The 14,882-nt window shown below is 47.8% G+C and overlaps 1 protein-coding gene across 5 annotated transcripts in view; it reads right to left on the bottom strand.

The window, feature by feature from the left end:
* The window catches only part of LOC119456602 (proclotting enzyme-like), a 34,763-nt gene extending 24,515 nt beyond the window's left edge, over positions 1-10,248 (bottom strand). Inside the window, exons 1-4 of one of the 5 annotated variants that reach the window (XM_049668738.1) lie at positions 9,731-10,247; positions 7,878-7,961; positions 5,733-6,265; positions 1,464-1,806 (exon numbers count right to left, since the gene is read on the bottom strand). In XM_049668738.1, the coding sequence (XP_049524695.1) occupies positions 1,464-1,806; positions 5,733-6,265; positions 7,878-7,961; positions 9,731-9,845 (1,075 nt within the window). In that variant the 5' untranslated portion in view covers positions 9,846-10,247. Of the gene's footprint in view, positions 1-1,463; positions 1,807-5,732; positions 6,275-7,877; positions 7,962-9,730 lie in introns of those variants that run through there. The other 4 variants (XM_037718431.2, XM_049668739.1, XM_049668741.1 and 1 more) reach the window with 4 other exon arrangements.
* Between the last annotated feature and the right edge of the window lie 4,634 nt (positions 10,249-14,882).

The raw sequence follows: 14,882 nt of genomic DNA, 5'->3' as shown, positions 1-14,882 counted from the left end.
ATGTTTGTGCGGTTACACCGTGTATCATCGTCGTCACCTAAGTAAAATGAAAAGCCATCAGTCATCAGATTAAATTAAAATCAGCATATCTGTCTCTATGGCATTATAATTGCATGTAACGATTTACGCAGGGGTAAGAGAGAGACTTCTGTTTCTGACATTGCCATTCTCTGTGTAATGTTGTCTGGAGATAGCTTTATGGCCTTTCTCTCAGGTTGCCGCGGCAGGGTAACGATTCGAATTATATTATTTAGCTGCTGGAACCCACAGTAAGTACCCTAATAAAACTCGCATGCCTTCAGTACTGGCACGGAAAGAAACCGAAACGGGGACAGTTTTGAAAGCGCCAATATGTGCATGTTGGTCATGAGAAAACTGTGACAACAACGATTTATAGCAAGGGCGTATTTGTGTTTTGTTCACTGGCTTGTTTTAGTTTTATACCTGAATACTAAGCAAGATAGTATTCGATATGGTAATCCTATAACGGCCGTAGTAAATGTTTAGTGTGATCAGTCATCGTCAAAATCTGATGGCAACAGTCATTGCACGAGCTTTGCATTGACTACGGCGGCTAAGTGGATGTGGTACTGCACTGTTCAGCCCGAGGTTATGGGTCGATTTCCTGCTGCATTCTCATGGAAGCCGAATGCGTATTCTACTTCAATATCTACAGTATACCCCCCGCCCCCCTTAACGTGGTAGAAGCTATTCCAAGACCATTAACTGTTATGCCCCACACACTCAAGTGTTATTTCAGACGTTACATCAGGTGAGTTATTAGTGCCTTATTATTGTACTACAAGTACCCACTTCTTCAAAATGTCAGAGACCAAATTAGGAGGCTGGATTATAATCCTATGTGTGCTTTGTGGATTTTGCAAAGAAACTGCACGTTGTGATACCGCTTATAGCTATCTGTTTAAGAACTCCACCTACGTCACTGTACGAAAAGATTGACTGGGAAAGTGCGTGCAATCCTTACCGGTACCACACTCGGCCTAGTGCGGATCGATAAACATCAGTGGCGAGTTAGATGGCGGGCGCGTGGAGGTCTGCCAAGAGTACGTGCGCCTAAGTAGATCTCGCGACCTTCTAAACAAAGTGCTGCATTTCAAAAGCAATATGCACAACTGGTAACAGCACCTTGTTTGAAAAACTAAGTGATGAGAAATAATCCGATGTTTATGGAGACAGCGAGTGAGCTTGTTTCGACAGCGAGTATTATATGTTGGTCATATGAGCTTTTCATGTCATTTGGGACTATAGCATCACGTCATTCGGAAGTACTATTGAGTAGGAACGCACGTCGTTCTAATTTTGTTGACAGTGTGGTCTGCTTTGCTAGAATTTTTTTTCATTTATTTGACCTTTCGATTTCCGCGCTTCAGTTTACATTCGATGCAGACATGTATTCGAGTAAATACGGTATGTAAGATTGCTCGGTGTTCAACGACACTCACACTGTCGCATTTCCTGCAGCTCTGGTGGCTCCGGCCTTGTCGGGTTCCTCTTCATGTGGGAATGCGGGCCCGTGTCGGGCCTAGCCGCAGGTCGCCTCGTTGTGGCCCGGTTAGTGCTGGTGCCATCCTGAGGTTTGTTACCGGGACGGCTGTTCGGCCTGTTGCCAGGGTAGTCACTCGGCCTGCTGACGGGGTAGTCACTTGGCTTGCTGTCAGGGTAGTCGCTCGGCTTGGAACTGGGATAGCCGCTCGGCTTGGCACCGGGATTGCTGCTCGGCCTGCCACCGTTGTTGCGTGTTGGTGCCACGTGTCTCTTTCGCCGCAAGAAAAGTGTTTGTAGCAGCTGTATTTTAATGTCGGAAGAACAAGAGATTTTGTGTGCGCGTATAGCCGAGAGCAAAAGTGCACACATAAGTCCGCAAGCGCATTCTCTTGCTACGATGCACCGAATTGATCTGCTTACACTGTTTCCATCTTTCGACCTAACTATTCAATTAATCAAAAGTGTAGAAGCAGTTTTCAGACCTTTCTTGTTTCCTACTCTTCCTTCTATTGACAAACAGGTTGCGTTGTGAAGCAAGGATTACTAAACTAGCCACTCGTTGAAGATCAATTCAAAGAATGTGCTTGCGAACAATCTCATACACTGAAATTTCCTTTTTAATTCACTCCCCTAAGGGAACTTTGCCAGCGAGGAATTCCAGCTAATACTGATGCCATGAGCAAAATACACCACATGTGGGCGAATATTCGAAGTTTCAAATTCTATACAGCTATTACACACTAACTATTCGTATTCAAGAAGAAACCATTCGGTGTTTCGGAATATTTGAAAATCACCAAATATTTCGCAACAATCGACTGTTGATGCCTGGCTATTGTTCTCCGTATCCTAAACAAAGTATCGCAATTTTTCAGGAGTGAAACAACGGCCAAGATTTTTGAACCAATGAAAAAAAAAAGGGCAATGCAAGCTCTTTTGTGGTTTTGCGTCGGAAGCCTACAAGGCAACCTGTCCTTTTTGTGTGTAGTCTGTCACTGAGTACTTTTCGCACTATAGTCATGTAGCAGTTTTATCTTTACGACACAGCCAATGATGTCTTCCTTAAAACTGGCCCTTTTCCACTTATGTGTAGCACAAAAGTCCTTCAGCAGCCTTTTTTTCTGTTTGCTTATCTGCGGCTTTAATCTTCTATGGCTGCCACTTATGTAGCGTTTTCGAAAAACTAATCACACAGCAGTCATTCATTCTTGGTTAGTTCACTTGCAAACAGGCTCTAAAAATGTTGAGGGCTATCCATGCGGTTTTTTATGACAATTGATAATATGTTTGAAACTGATTCTTTGTGACATTTAATCGTCTTTTTTGTTGTAGTTAGTACAGGCCTTGTGCCTAATTATGCTGAAAAGGATATTTGTGGTGCCAGTATATGCTTCTGTGTTTTACTATTCGATACTCGATTCAATATTCGAGACTTTCTAGTCGTATTATATTCGTAATCGAAAAGGTTGATATTCGCCCACATCTCAAATAAACACCTAAAACAGCAGGCGTTAGAGCATAAAATCAAGTCAGAACATCAGCACTAGTTCAAAAACCTTATACATACACACAACACCCTAAATTATTTTGCGTATATAAGGAGTAAGTTGGCGCTTAGATGAAGTTCCCATCAAGTGTCAAGGGCATCACAGCCGTTTACGGTGACATTGCCCCAAATCTGCCCGAAATGGTCATATCTCAGACTGGAAGAAATAATAGGATTTGCAAACAACAAAAGACGCAAAGAATGCTACGTTGGCGCATTACTGCTTTTCCCACACGCCATTGCATCGACAAGTCATTGTACTTCCATGCGTATAATACTATCTTCGTACTGCCGAACGATGGCGCTGGCCTCCAAAAACTGTTGACCATGACGCGTTCATTTCTGAGGAACACCAGTTCACTAAGGACCATGCAGTCGTTAAAGACTGAAGTTCTTCTATCAGTTCTCATTGGGTTCATAACAGTCAGCGTCTTGCATCGTACAATTAGCGGCACAAGAACAACACTGCTCCGCTGCATTGCTACATTCGGAATGAACGTTTTCATGACAAGAAATTCTATGTTTGAAGTACAAGGTGTCATGATACGCACTCAAAAACAGTAAATATATCCTTTTCTCTTCGCTTCAGCTACATCACTGTATACAGTACAATTCAATGGTGTGGATACTGCACAGATGACGACTTGTTTTGGAAATAATAAGGAAGCGTGGTCGACTACTGTGAGGTCAGTGTTGCGTGAATTCTGTAAAATAGCTGGAAAAGTCGTCCAGATATTGAACTTTCATTGCGGACTCATTGTGCTGTCTTACCTACTGCTTGTTTTCAATGTCTGTGGATGCACTGAAAAACTGCTGTATGATGACTCTCGTTGGATTTACGTACTTTGCTTTTTTGGCTGAGATACCAAGGAATTATCTATCTACTTCAGTTTTAAGTGCATGGTTTGGCTTTATTTGCACCTTCTCAGGCACTTATATGAAAACCTTCAGAAACGTCGTAAACTGGGAACATGGGACGGTGGGTTCATGCATCATATTTGTGTAAAAGAGGAGCTGCTTGTCAATAAACCAAGAATGCAAGATTCTGCCGTCGTATATGAAGGTGTTGTCGAGACAAAAAGATAAGACTGTGCGGGAGATTGCAGAAGCTTTCTTAAATCCCAAGTCCAGTGAAATGTGCGTTTGGAGGCCGTCAGTGATTCTGCATAAACTAGAGATTGAGTACTCCGCCGCTAATCTTGAACCCTTTGACACGTGTTTGTGCCACGCTAGATATTCCTGTTTCTGCAATGAACCCCAGTTGCTAGTCAGCACTCGTTTCGTGTTTTTCTTAGTCTCATCTCTTGGGTATCGCGTGGTTCTTTGTCAGTGTTCAATGCCAACTCGCCCAGCATTCAGAGCTTCAAGAAAGCCCCCCCCCCCTTCCCGATATCTTGTAGGAATAAATAATTGTTATGCTTTTGTGAAATTTTATGTAATTGTGAATTCAACACAAACTCACAGCTCTGAATACGTTTATACGCCAGTTCCCATATCTGCCGGTTCGCTGTGACATCAATATTGCACTCACAAAAATTTGGTATTAAATGTGCGTTCAACTGCCTGGCACGACAAGCAAATTGTAATGATTCGTTTTGACATCAACACACTTCGCCATTCGTTTCCTTCGACTTTCTCGCTGTGTGTAGCATAAAACGATACAGCTCACTAACTTGAGCCGACCTTTTTTTTCAGCCATATTGCGTTCTTTGTGGGAAAAGGGCAATGCCCTCAAAGGATACTGAAAGCACTTGCAAAAACAAAACGACTAATGTTTTAACGATAGGGAAGGGTTAGAGATAAATAGGCGGAGCATGCCTCTTTGCCGATATTCCACAAGGGCAATCGAGGGACTGGGACAGTCATGATGAGAAAAAAATCTCGCAGTTTCGCCCGAAAGGCGAAGCATCAATTGCGATTGCAAATTGGTAGAGAGCTATTCCGAGTAGGGATAGCAGTTTTATCGGCAGCATAAACTTGGACACATTCGCCTTCTAACTGAATTGACAAGCCTGGTGTCATCGCTCACAAGCAAACGTGAATAGATCACACTGAATGACCGCAGACAACGACTGTCAAAACGCTGGCAGCAAGCGCAGCCACTGCAGCGGGCGACGAATCATGCGGTCTATCGCTTCAAGTGAAACTGAGCGACGAATGTACAGCGCATACAAAGGTCAGAGCCGGGTGGAGATTAGAGACGGTGCGGGCGACCGCCACCACAGCCAGTGCAAGCGTATTTGTTGGCAGAGTAGAAGTTGCTCCCCTCTCCTCCCTCCCGCGCTGCCTTCCCGCTTTTTTGCTTCCGCGTGGGAGATTGCGTTGCCAGTTCCCCTTGCGCTCGGTTGCAAGATAGGCATTTGGTGCCGTAGCACAGCGTCGCCCCACCTCCGTCCCCCCCATACCCCCACGGCCTTTCGCGCGACGGTCGCGTTTGCTTTCCGCCGTGCGTTGGCTCTCCGTGATAGCGCGCGTCCCCCGTGCGCTTTCACTCGCGCATACAGCGAGCGGCGACGATTTTATCGCCCTTGGAATCCATACGGAACCTGACGGCGACGGCGACGATGACGGCGACGCCGACGGCAGAAATCCGGTTGAAGTGTCCATATAATTGCTCGCAATAATAAGAAGCGGCGACGAAACACCACATTTAGTGCTAGTGACTTGTCACAAAACTCACATGGTCGGTACCACCGCGGTCTGGAGTGCCCGGATAACCCGGTTCTTCGTGCAGCACAGGATGCACAGGCCGTGAACCACCCGTCAAGCCGACGTGCACCGTCGGGCTCCTAGTCGGTCGCGAAGGACTGGGATTAAGGACGGTGGCAATGACGAAGGTCCCATCCGGTCGGCGAGGTATGTTCGTGTTCGCCACAAACTCGGTGGGACAGCACACGCCGATGTGGTCGTTGTCTATAGCGCACGTGTGCTTGAGAAACACGTCCAGACTGTCTAGGAACACGGGCAGCACGCACAGTCTAACGGGAGTGCAGCAGCCCTTGCTTCCGCTCGGCATCAGGCAGGCGTGGTAGTCGGCGTTGCTTCTGAACTGCGTTGAACGCTCGAGAGACCTCTGCAGCTTGCTAACGAACCTGGCAACGGTGTTGCTGTCGGTGACCGGAGCCTGCCGGTTGCGATTGACACCGGTAGGGCGGCTCGGGGGGCGAGCATAGTTTGACGGATCCGGTGAGTCTAGGGACGTCGATGTCCTTTCTGTATATGCTGAAAAACAGGTTGAACTGACTGTGAACCAAACAATAAAGTACGTTTTTTTTTGTGGTGAATCTAATAATAAAAGAAATCTGAAGGAACAAACACACCGCAACGCTAACTCGACCTGCGAGGCCATCTCTTTTTCTTTTTTTTTACTCGAACGAATGATTCCGTTCCACATCATTTTGAACATGCAACTGCAACCTTTATGTTTAAATAGGAAATGCGAGCGACATGTATAGTACAGCCGAAACTTAATGCTGGAAGAGGCAAACATAATACGTTTTTCTTGATCCACAGAAAAACTGTGTTTCACGCTAACACAAGATTTATATATGGGCTCGTAAACACAGTGACAAGACGTGATTGGAAATGAACGTTGAAAGCTGGCCGCACCGGAGATACGCGTAGGGAGCGCGAGTGTCACTTGTCCGGCAGTAGTTGTCTCGTCCAACCTTTTTTCATCCTTATCTGTTTTGTTTCATTCTCTTGTTATTGCTGATTGGAAGGACTTAACGCGTTGCGCGAGGAACAACGTTTAATAAAACTGAGAAGCGTCCGACTCGCTTGGTGGCTGTCTTGCTCTAAGATGGCGCGCTGCGTGCCTCGTGTCCTCCGTCGTCATCTTCTTCTTTCTTAAATGTTTCCACACAAATAATTTATTACACCCGCGCAACATGCACTCCTACTGTTTTATCCTTAGGCTTACAAAAAAAATGAGGTAAAAGTCTGGCTCGAATTATGAAAGAGTGAAAACATCTACTTGGAGGAAATCCCCGAGTATGCCTCGCGCGGCTCGCACGTGTGCATACATTATATGTGCAATAAACGTAGATGCAGGAATGACTCAAATACAATTAGAATACGCTGCGCTGCACAGTCCCTATGCGTCAAACGTGTCGGTGAGGTTACACAAGCAATTAACGCGCGCCAACTACCTATAATGAAACTGCCAAGTTTCTCTAATCGTAGAGCTGGTCGTACGAAACGCTACTACTGAACCTTAGATGTGCAGACAGTACTTTCAGGGCCGCGCTCCCCCTACCCACAAGGAAGCTGGTTAGCACAGCTAGCGTCAGAAAATGGATGCAAAGGCGCTATACACTCCAGCGCTCTAGGACATGGTGACGAGGCAGTGATGGGAGTGAGGTGTGTAGGAAGGGTACAAAAGTTTCGTTCGACGTCTTAGCACGGTGCTGCTAAGAGTGCTGGCCATTGAGTACTTTTTTTTTCACTTAAACAGTTTTAGGGCATCCATCCATTAGACCGGCCACCCCGAGTCGCCAGGTCGCTCAACCTTATCTTCTGTCATTAGTCTGGTCGGGGCTGCTCCGCCCCATCCGCTGCTCGCAAGTGTAAGAAGCGTCGAACTGAAGTTTGCCACGCCTGAACCGAACCGGCAAGAGGATTGAGGAATGCAGTTGTCACCACTTCGTTTTTCGTGGAGGCGACCACTTAACTGTCCGTGACAGCGGCTGTCGCCTGTCGTGTCTCCGCGTCAAAGAAGGCGTGCGGGGCGCGTCCAGCAAATTGGACGGTCAAAGTAGGCCGCATGTAGCAGCCTATATACATATTTATAAGTCAAGGTATAACAAAGTAACTTGTTACCCACCTTCCGAAGGCTTAGGCCAGCTGGAAACAATCTCGACGTGGTGCTTCAGATGCTCCGGGTTATCTTCTGTTCTGCCTTCTCTCTCTAAAATTCGTTGGAGGAGTCGGTGGAGGAGGTTGGGTGCGTGAAGAAAACAGACACAACAGATGACATAAATTCGTCACTCTGACTTTATAAAGATGCGAATGGTCAATTCGAGCTTAAATCGTTTCACTCCGCGTGTTCGGTACACAGTTAGTGCTTGCTTTTTGCAACGGCAGGAATATCAAAGCGGAGGGAACGGCATTTTCTTGCCCTACATTTGGCTCGAAACCTGTCGGCTTAAGTGACAGAACTGACACCATTCTTTAAATCTGTGTTTCGATGTCTTTGTGAGGTGCCTCTGAGAACAGCAACCTCCAGAGGTAGCGAATATTGCTCCACTGATTTCGATGTGTCGTTATTATTCAGTCATTGCCTTATGCCATAAAATGCATGCACTTATATTACTGATGTGAAAAAGACAAATACTTAACTAATGTTGAAAATATTTAAGTGATAATACAGTAAGTTCTTGGTCTCGTATGTTTTTGCCTTTCACATTTTGTCAACCGGCATAAAATTAATAAATTTAACTACGTAAATCGGGTTTCTGAAACTCATACCGATTTCATCAAAGTTATGTCAAATTTAATAGTGATATTTAATAAGTGTGTTAAAGTTACGCAAGCTCATACGATGAGCCCGAGTACGTCACCTACTGCCGACTCAAAAGATAAGACAGGTGCAGTTGCCTATATGCAGGTTGAGATAATTTACGAAATCAAACAAACACATTTAAACGAACGAAAAAACGTTCAGGGACAATCACCGAAACACACAGGCAAAATAACAGTGTCGAAGTTAGGAGGTTCTTAGTAATGATATAAGGTGTTGTCTATGGTATTGATGGCGATGACGGTAGTAGCACCATAACAAGAGTGGCTGTGGTAAAAGTTTCAATAATCGCAGTAGAAGGAGACACGTATTTAGTAATTTGTTAGTTTTCGTAATAAAAACATGACCTTGATGTGATGACAGCGCGACGGGAGGAAAAGCTGCTCAAACCGACTGATTTCCATTTGATCGTGATGTCTATGTCGATTGGAAAAAATTTGTTGGCTGTATTAACCTGTAGTGTATACCTATACGAGATGAAATTAGTACCTCAACGCTGGGCAGTTACGTAGGTGCTAAATCGGAAATGAAACACTCGCTATCCATGCAGTATACCCCACCTCAAAAATATTCCGTTTACTGAAAGGAACTCACCAACGGAAGGAGAAACGCCATGGCATCGACTACACGCGTGTATGTAGCAACATTCGAGGCGCGGAATGTTTGCACACTTGTTACCAGAAAACTGTGACATATTTGTCAGTGCTTTCATTTATCTTGAAAGAAACCAGTCAGTTCGCTGATCGACCAGTACACGGTCGCTGTTCGTATAAGGTGAACCACATGTTATGACATAATTTGGTTGCATACCGGTGCTCCCTACTCATCTGGAGACGCCACTACGCTGTGTCAGCCAAGGATGAAAAGTGGTCAGTGGTACGAGTAGGGAAACGGTATTGATTCGTTAACAGAAATCCGCATTATAAGCTATCACTTTGATTTAGGGCGCGTTCTTTTGTCCCCGGCCACATTGATGGAACGAATAAAGATAGAAATAAAGGATCAATGGGTGCTTCGAAATAGAAGAAGGTCACAAAACAAAAATAGTTTCAGCCCCGATGCAAACATTGCGAAGTAATTAGGAGGTTATGAAGGTAATTAAGAAGGTAAGAAAACAATGAATCGAGAAGGCAGCCGAGATCATCATCGTTCCCTACCTTGCGTGTAAATCGGCTCGTTGTCCGATTGGTTCGGCACATATTCCGCGACACATAGTCTACACACAACGAGTCCCCACAGCGCGAAGGTAGCCAGAAATACCGCACGGGTCATCGCGAACGCTTTCTTTCTTGCACGTTAGTTCCAGGTCTGGGCTGTCGACCTCTCGTTTCTCCGGTGCAGACAGCGGCCGTCACCTCGTTGGGGGCGCGACGCCGATCGAGCGGTCTTCCTCCAAACTTCGCGGCATCTTCTTCGGCGCTAGTCGTCCTGGTCGCGGCGACTTGTGCGACCTGTACTCCGAATGGACGCGCGGCCGACCGGCCAAGTCGGAGAGCACCACGAGCGCTCGGTGGGGGTGCCTGCTTGCCAAGGTCGCCGAAGGATATCCCTCGCCGTGGCTCTCTCGCCTTGTCTGTGCGTGGTGAATGTACGTGCGTGCCAGTACGCTTTGCTCCGGAGCGCGATTTCCTCCGCCGGAGACCTCTTCCTGTGCTGCTGCCTGCCGCTGCTTGCTGCGTTGCTCGAGGCGCCTCTTTTATCGTTTCGTGTTTGTGTGTGTCTCGGTGATCCTCTCTTTCTCTCTCTCACCTCGTACAGACAGGCTCGGTGTGCTGGGAAATTGCCCCGTGCACGCGCTCGCCGCTCGATTGTGAAATATGTTTATCTCATTTGTTCCCTTCTCATTTTTTTTTTCTTTTTGCACCCATCGTGTACGGCTGCGTGCGAGCTAAGAGCATAACTCAAGTTCGAGCGGAAGTACGTCACGGGCTTACACTCTTCTATCAAAGAAAGAGGAGGATTGCGATGTGCCTTCGAGTGCGATAGGCTCGCGGTTTTAATGAACGCCATTTCCGTGTCGAGTGGCTTGTCCCGGAACGGAACCTACAGGCGGGGTAAGGCCGGAAATATTTCGTGCCGGAGCGGAAAGGGGAGACGTATTACACAGTGTCGGAACGCGCATAGGGGCTGGGTGCACGGTGCAGATATTTGACAGCCAGAGTAAGAGACGAAGCATTTCGCCGCTTCTGCATGTTCCTTGCAACAAATCGCTTGACGAGTGGCGGCAAAGATAGAGATGATCTGTGGGATTTTCCCGCGGCATTGCACTGTAGTCTGGTCGGTCCTTCACTGTTTCACTGAGAACTTCGTACGAAGCCAGGTTGAGAGCACTACTTCCCTTATTTGCAATGGTCAGTGAACTGGCTTTTCCATCAGCCACTTGCATGAACTTAGATATAGCAGTTAGAACGGTCGGTGATCAGATTTGCAAATGGGCGCCTAAAATAGGAACTTCGCATTCAGTCGACTTCAGTTTGAAACACACAGATGTGATTGTCACTCATAATGTGTAGGACGTAGAAAGAAACAGACACACAGAGACAGCGCTGTCTCTGTGCGTCTGTTTCTTTCTACGCATGCTTCAGACGGGATAATATCCCAACCTGAATTTATTTCACTGCATCAATCCAGACTGCTTTAGCCCAGACTGCCCTAGCTGCGGACAACGTAGTACTTTAGACCACATGCTCTGGGGATGCCCCTCGTTACAGAGGGCCCCCATCGATGCACTGCAGAGGAGTGGAGCTCTGCTCTTCGGAGCTCTGACCAGTCACGGCAATTTTGGGCTGTCCAGAGTCCCCACGATGCGGCATCCCATCCCAACGTCGGTGCGGCCCACGGCTTCGTCGCCTCCCTGAGAGGGGGCAACGGAGCTTCTCAGGGCCTTCATTAAAGTTCTTGTCTGTCTGTCTGTCTGTCTGTCTGTCTGTCTGTCTGTCTGTCTGTCTGTCTGTCTGTCTGTCTGTCTGTCTGTCTGTCTGTCTGTCTGTCTGTCTGTCTGTCTGTCTGTCTGTCTGTCTGTCTGTCTGTCTGTCTGTCTGTCTGTCTGTCTGTCTGTCTGTCTGTCTGTCTGTCTGTCTGTCTGTCTGTCTGTCTGTCTGTCTGTCTGTCTGTCTGTCTGTCTGTCTGTCTGTCTGTCTGTCTGTCTGTCTGTCTGTCTGTCTGTCTGTCTGTCTGTCTGTCTGTCTGTCTGTCTGTCTGTCTGTCTGTCTGTCTGTCTGTCTGTCTGTCTGTCTGTCTGTCTGTCTGTCTGTCTGTCTGTCTGTCTGTCTGTCTGTCTGTCTGTCTGTCTGTCTGTCTGTCTGTCTGTCTGTCTGTCTGTCTGTCTGTCTGTCTGTCTGTCTGTCTGTCTGTCTGTCTGTCTGTCTGTCTGTCTGTCTGTCTGTCTGTCTGTCTGTCTGTCTGTCTGTCTGTCTGTCTGTCTGTCTGTCTGTCTGTCTGTCTGTCTGTCTGTCTGTCTGTCTGTCTGTCTGTCTGTCTGTCTGTCTGTCTGTCTGTCTGTCTGTCTGTCTGTCTGTCTGTCTGTCTGTCTGTCTGTCTGTCTGTCTGTCTGTCTGTCTGTCTGTCTGTCTGTCTGTCTGTCTGTCTGTCTGTCTGTCTGTCTGTCTGTCTGTCTGTCTGTCTGTCTGTCTGTCTGTCTGTCTGTCTGTCTGTCTGTCTGTCTGTCTGTCTGTCTGTCTGTCTGTCTGTCTGTCTGTCTGTCTGTCTGTCTGTCTGTCGTCTGTCTGTCTGTCTGTCTGTCTGTCTGTCTGTCTGTCTGTCTGTCTGTCTGTCTGTCTGTCTGTCTGTCTGTCTGTCTGTCTGTCTGTCTGTCTGTCTGTCTGTCTGTCTGTCTGTCTGTCTGTCTGTCTGTCTCTCCGTTCTACGTTCTCGTTCAGTCGCACTTACACATTCTATCATGGATTCTAACGAACTAGCCCGCCAACGTGTTTTGACGAAACTCTAGCATCATTACACTGATGTGGCGGATAGTATAATTATGTGGGATTGTTACTTATTTTACCGTTATGTTTTTCACTCCCATATGGCCAATGTTTCGAAGCAGCCTCTGCATTAGATGCACAGCTGCTGCTTATTTTTGTAGGAAACTCTTGAAGACCTAGTGGTTATTGCACACAGTTCTTATACAATGCGACCAAGCAGAACTCTAAAACACGTTGTATAAATCCCCCCACTGCTTCTCAACTTCACTTGAAGCATATTGTCTATGAAGGCGCGCCACAATTTGTTGCTGACTTTATTCAAAGTTACATTCCCGAACACTGCTACTGGCACAGGGAGAACAGGCCACATGAGAAAAAAAAAACGTGCTTCATTTCTGGGCGTCTAATAGTAGACAGTTGGTCAGCGAGACCATCGTGTACTTTCTGGAAGTCCGTCTCTAGGTGTAAACAGCTATAATTAGGGTCTTCCCGCATGGAGGTGCTGGCCTTCGTTAGTCAGCGTTGACCGCCGACCCCTGCTGCTAGCAGCAGGAAATAAACTATCGCCCGCCGCAGAAACATATCCTTGGACTGTACGACTCGTCGTCACTTCATACTCATACGGACAGCCAGGTGGCTGCCGCCGCGTTCTGTCGAATCAGTGATGCGGCCGCGCTTTCGAGCGCTCAGAGGAAGCGGTCGCTCCCGCCTCAATGCTTTCCGCGGTACCACTCTTTGTGGTGTTTTCTTTCCTGGTACCATACTTGGTGGTACTAACTTGGTGTCATCATCAGCCTATATTTAAGTTTACTGTTGAGCAGAAATTTCTCCCAAGCTTCTCTACTATATTCGCCTGTTTTGCGTCCGTCGATACCGTTTTATTCCTACAAATTTCCAAATCGTATCACTTTCCATGGCAGCCATTCCGTTACTCTAATAGAGCAGCACTCATCTGCTGCTCTGAGGAGTATAAGCGGTGTCACCACGCCGCATTAACTTCCTCGCGGCTTGCCTTCCAGCGCTACTTGAATGGCAGTGGTCCGAGCAGGCATCCCATGGGCATCAGGAGATCAGGTCACCGGGAAACGGGGACCACTTTGCGTTGTGTAAACTTCAACGATTTATTTAGAACATGTCGAAGTAGCCCCGCCATAAAAATGGAAGCAATAAGGTGACCCCGGGCGGTTGAGAGTCTTGGCGAAAAGAGGCGTGGTCTTCCCTTTGATTGACAGCCCGTCACGTAGCATCCGTAACTGTCTTTGCAATGCCCGTATAGATTCTGGGCCAAGCTGCCGCCTTTTCTGGCCAGGAGGTCATTCCCTTGCCGCAGGTGCGTAGAAACCTCTTGCTCCGCGGTGATGACTTCAGGCGGAATTGTATTAAAACCCCAAAGAGCGATTGATGTCCGCAGCGTTTCACTTGGCCGCTGCATTCCACGGTGATTGAGCATTAACCAGCAGGGGAGGAGGAACCCGACGTGCAGTGGTCAGCAGCTACTGATCAGAGAGATCGGCATTTCAGCTGTGATCTTACGTCTTATGCGATGGACCGGTCGCTCGCGGCGGTCGATCTCTGGGTGAGTCGCGGTCGAGCCATGCAACCGGGGTTGTCGCACTGTTGAATCGGGTGATTCTCTCCTTGGTCCAGGAGCGGCTTGCAAATTCAACCTCACCACTCCTGGAACTCGTCGCCACGCGCCGCGAGCGAAAGCGCGCGGGGGACGCGTGCTATCACGGAGAGCGAACGCACGGCGGAAAGCAAACGCGACCGTCGCGCGAAAGGCCGTGGTGGTATGGGAGGGAGGGAGGCGGGGCGACGCTGTGCTCCAGCACCAAAGGCGTATCTTGCAAGCGGGCGTAAGGGGAACTTGCCACTCAATCTCCCACGCGAAAGCAAGAAAGCGGGAAGGCAGCGTGGGAAGGAGGGGGGCAGCTTCTCCTCTGCACAACTCCTCTGCACTTTGCCCGGCGGTGGCGGCCGCCCGCACCGTCTCTTATCTCAACACGGCTCTGACCTTTGTATGCGCTGTGCATTCGCCGCTCAGTTTCCGTTGAAGCTGACACCGCGCGAACCTTCGCCCGCTGCGGCGGCTGCGCTTGCTTCCAGCGTTTTGACAGTCGTTGTCTGCGGTCATTCAGTGTGGTCTATTCATGTTTGCTTGTGCGCGCTGACACCACGCTTGGTAATTCAGTTAGTAAGCCAATGTGTCCAAGTTTATGCAGCCGATAAAACTACTATCCCTACTCCGAATAGCTCTCTGCTAATTTGCTATCGCCATTGATGCTTCGCCTTTCGGGCGAAACTACGACTTATTCGACATGCAGTCACTCCGGCACAGTGCTGGATCCACAGCCACAAAGCAAGCGAGCACAAGGTCACTCCCCTC

The sequence above is a fragment of the Dermacentor silvarum genome, chromosome 6 (assembly GCF_013339745.2).
Source record: "Dermacentor silvarum isolate Dsil-2018 chromosome 6, BIME_Dsil_1.4, whole genome shotgun sequence".
In the NCBI taxonomy this organism is placed as follows: Eukaryota; Metazoa; Arthropoda; class Arachnida; order Ixodida; family Ixodidae; genus Dermacentor; species Dermacentor silvarum.
Note: the sequence above shows the minus strand (reverse complement) of the source record. Positions and strands in the feature narration are given on the sequence as shown.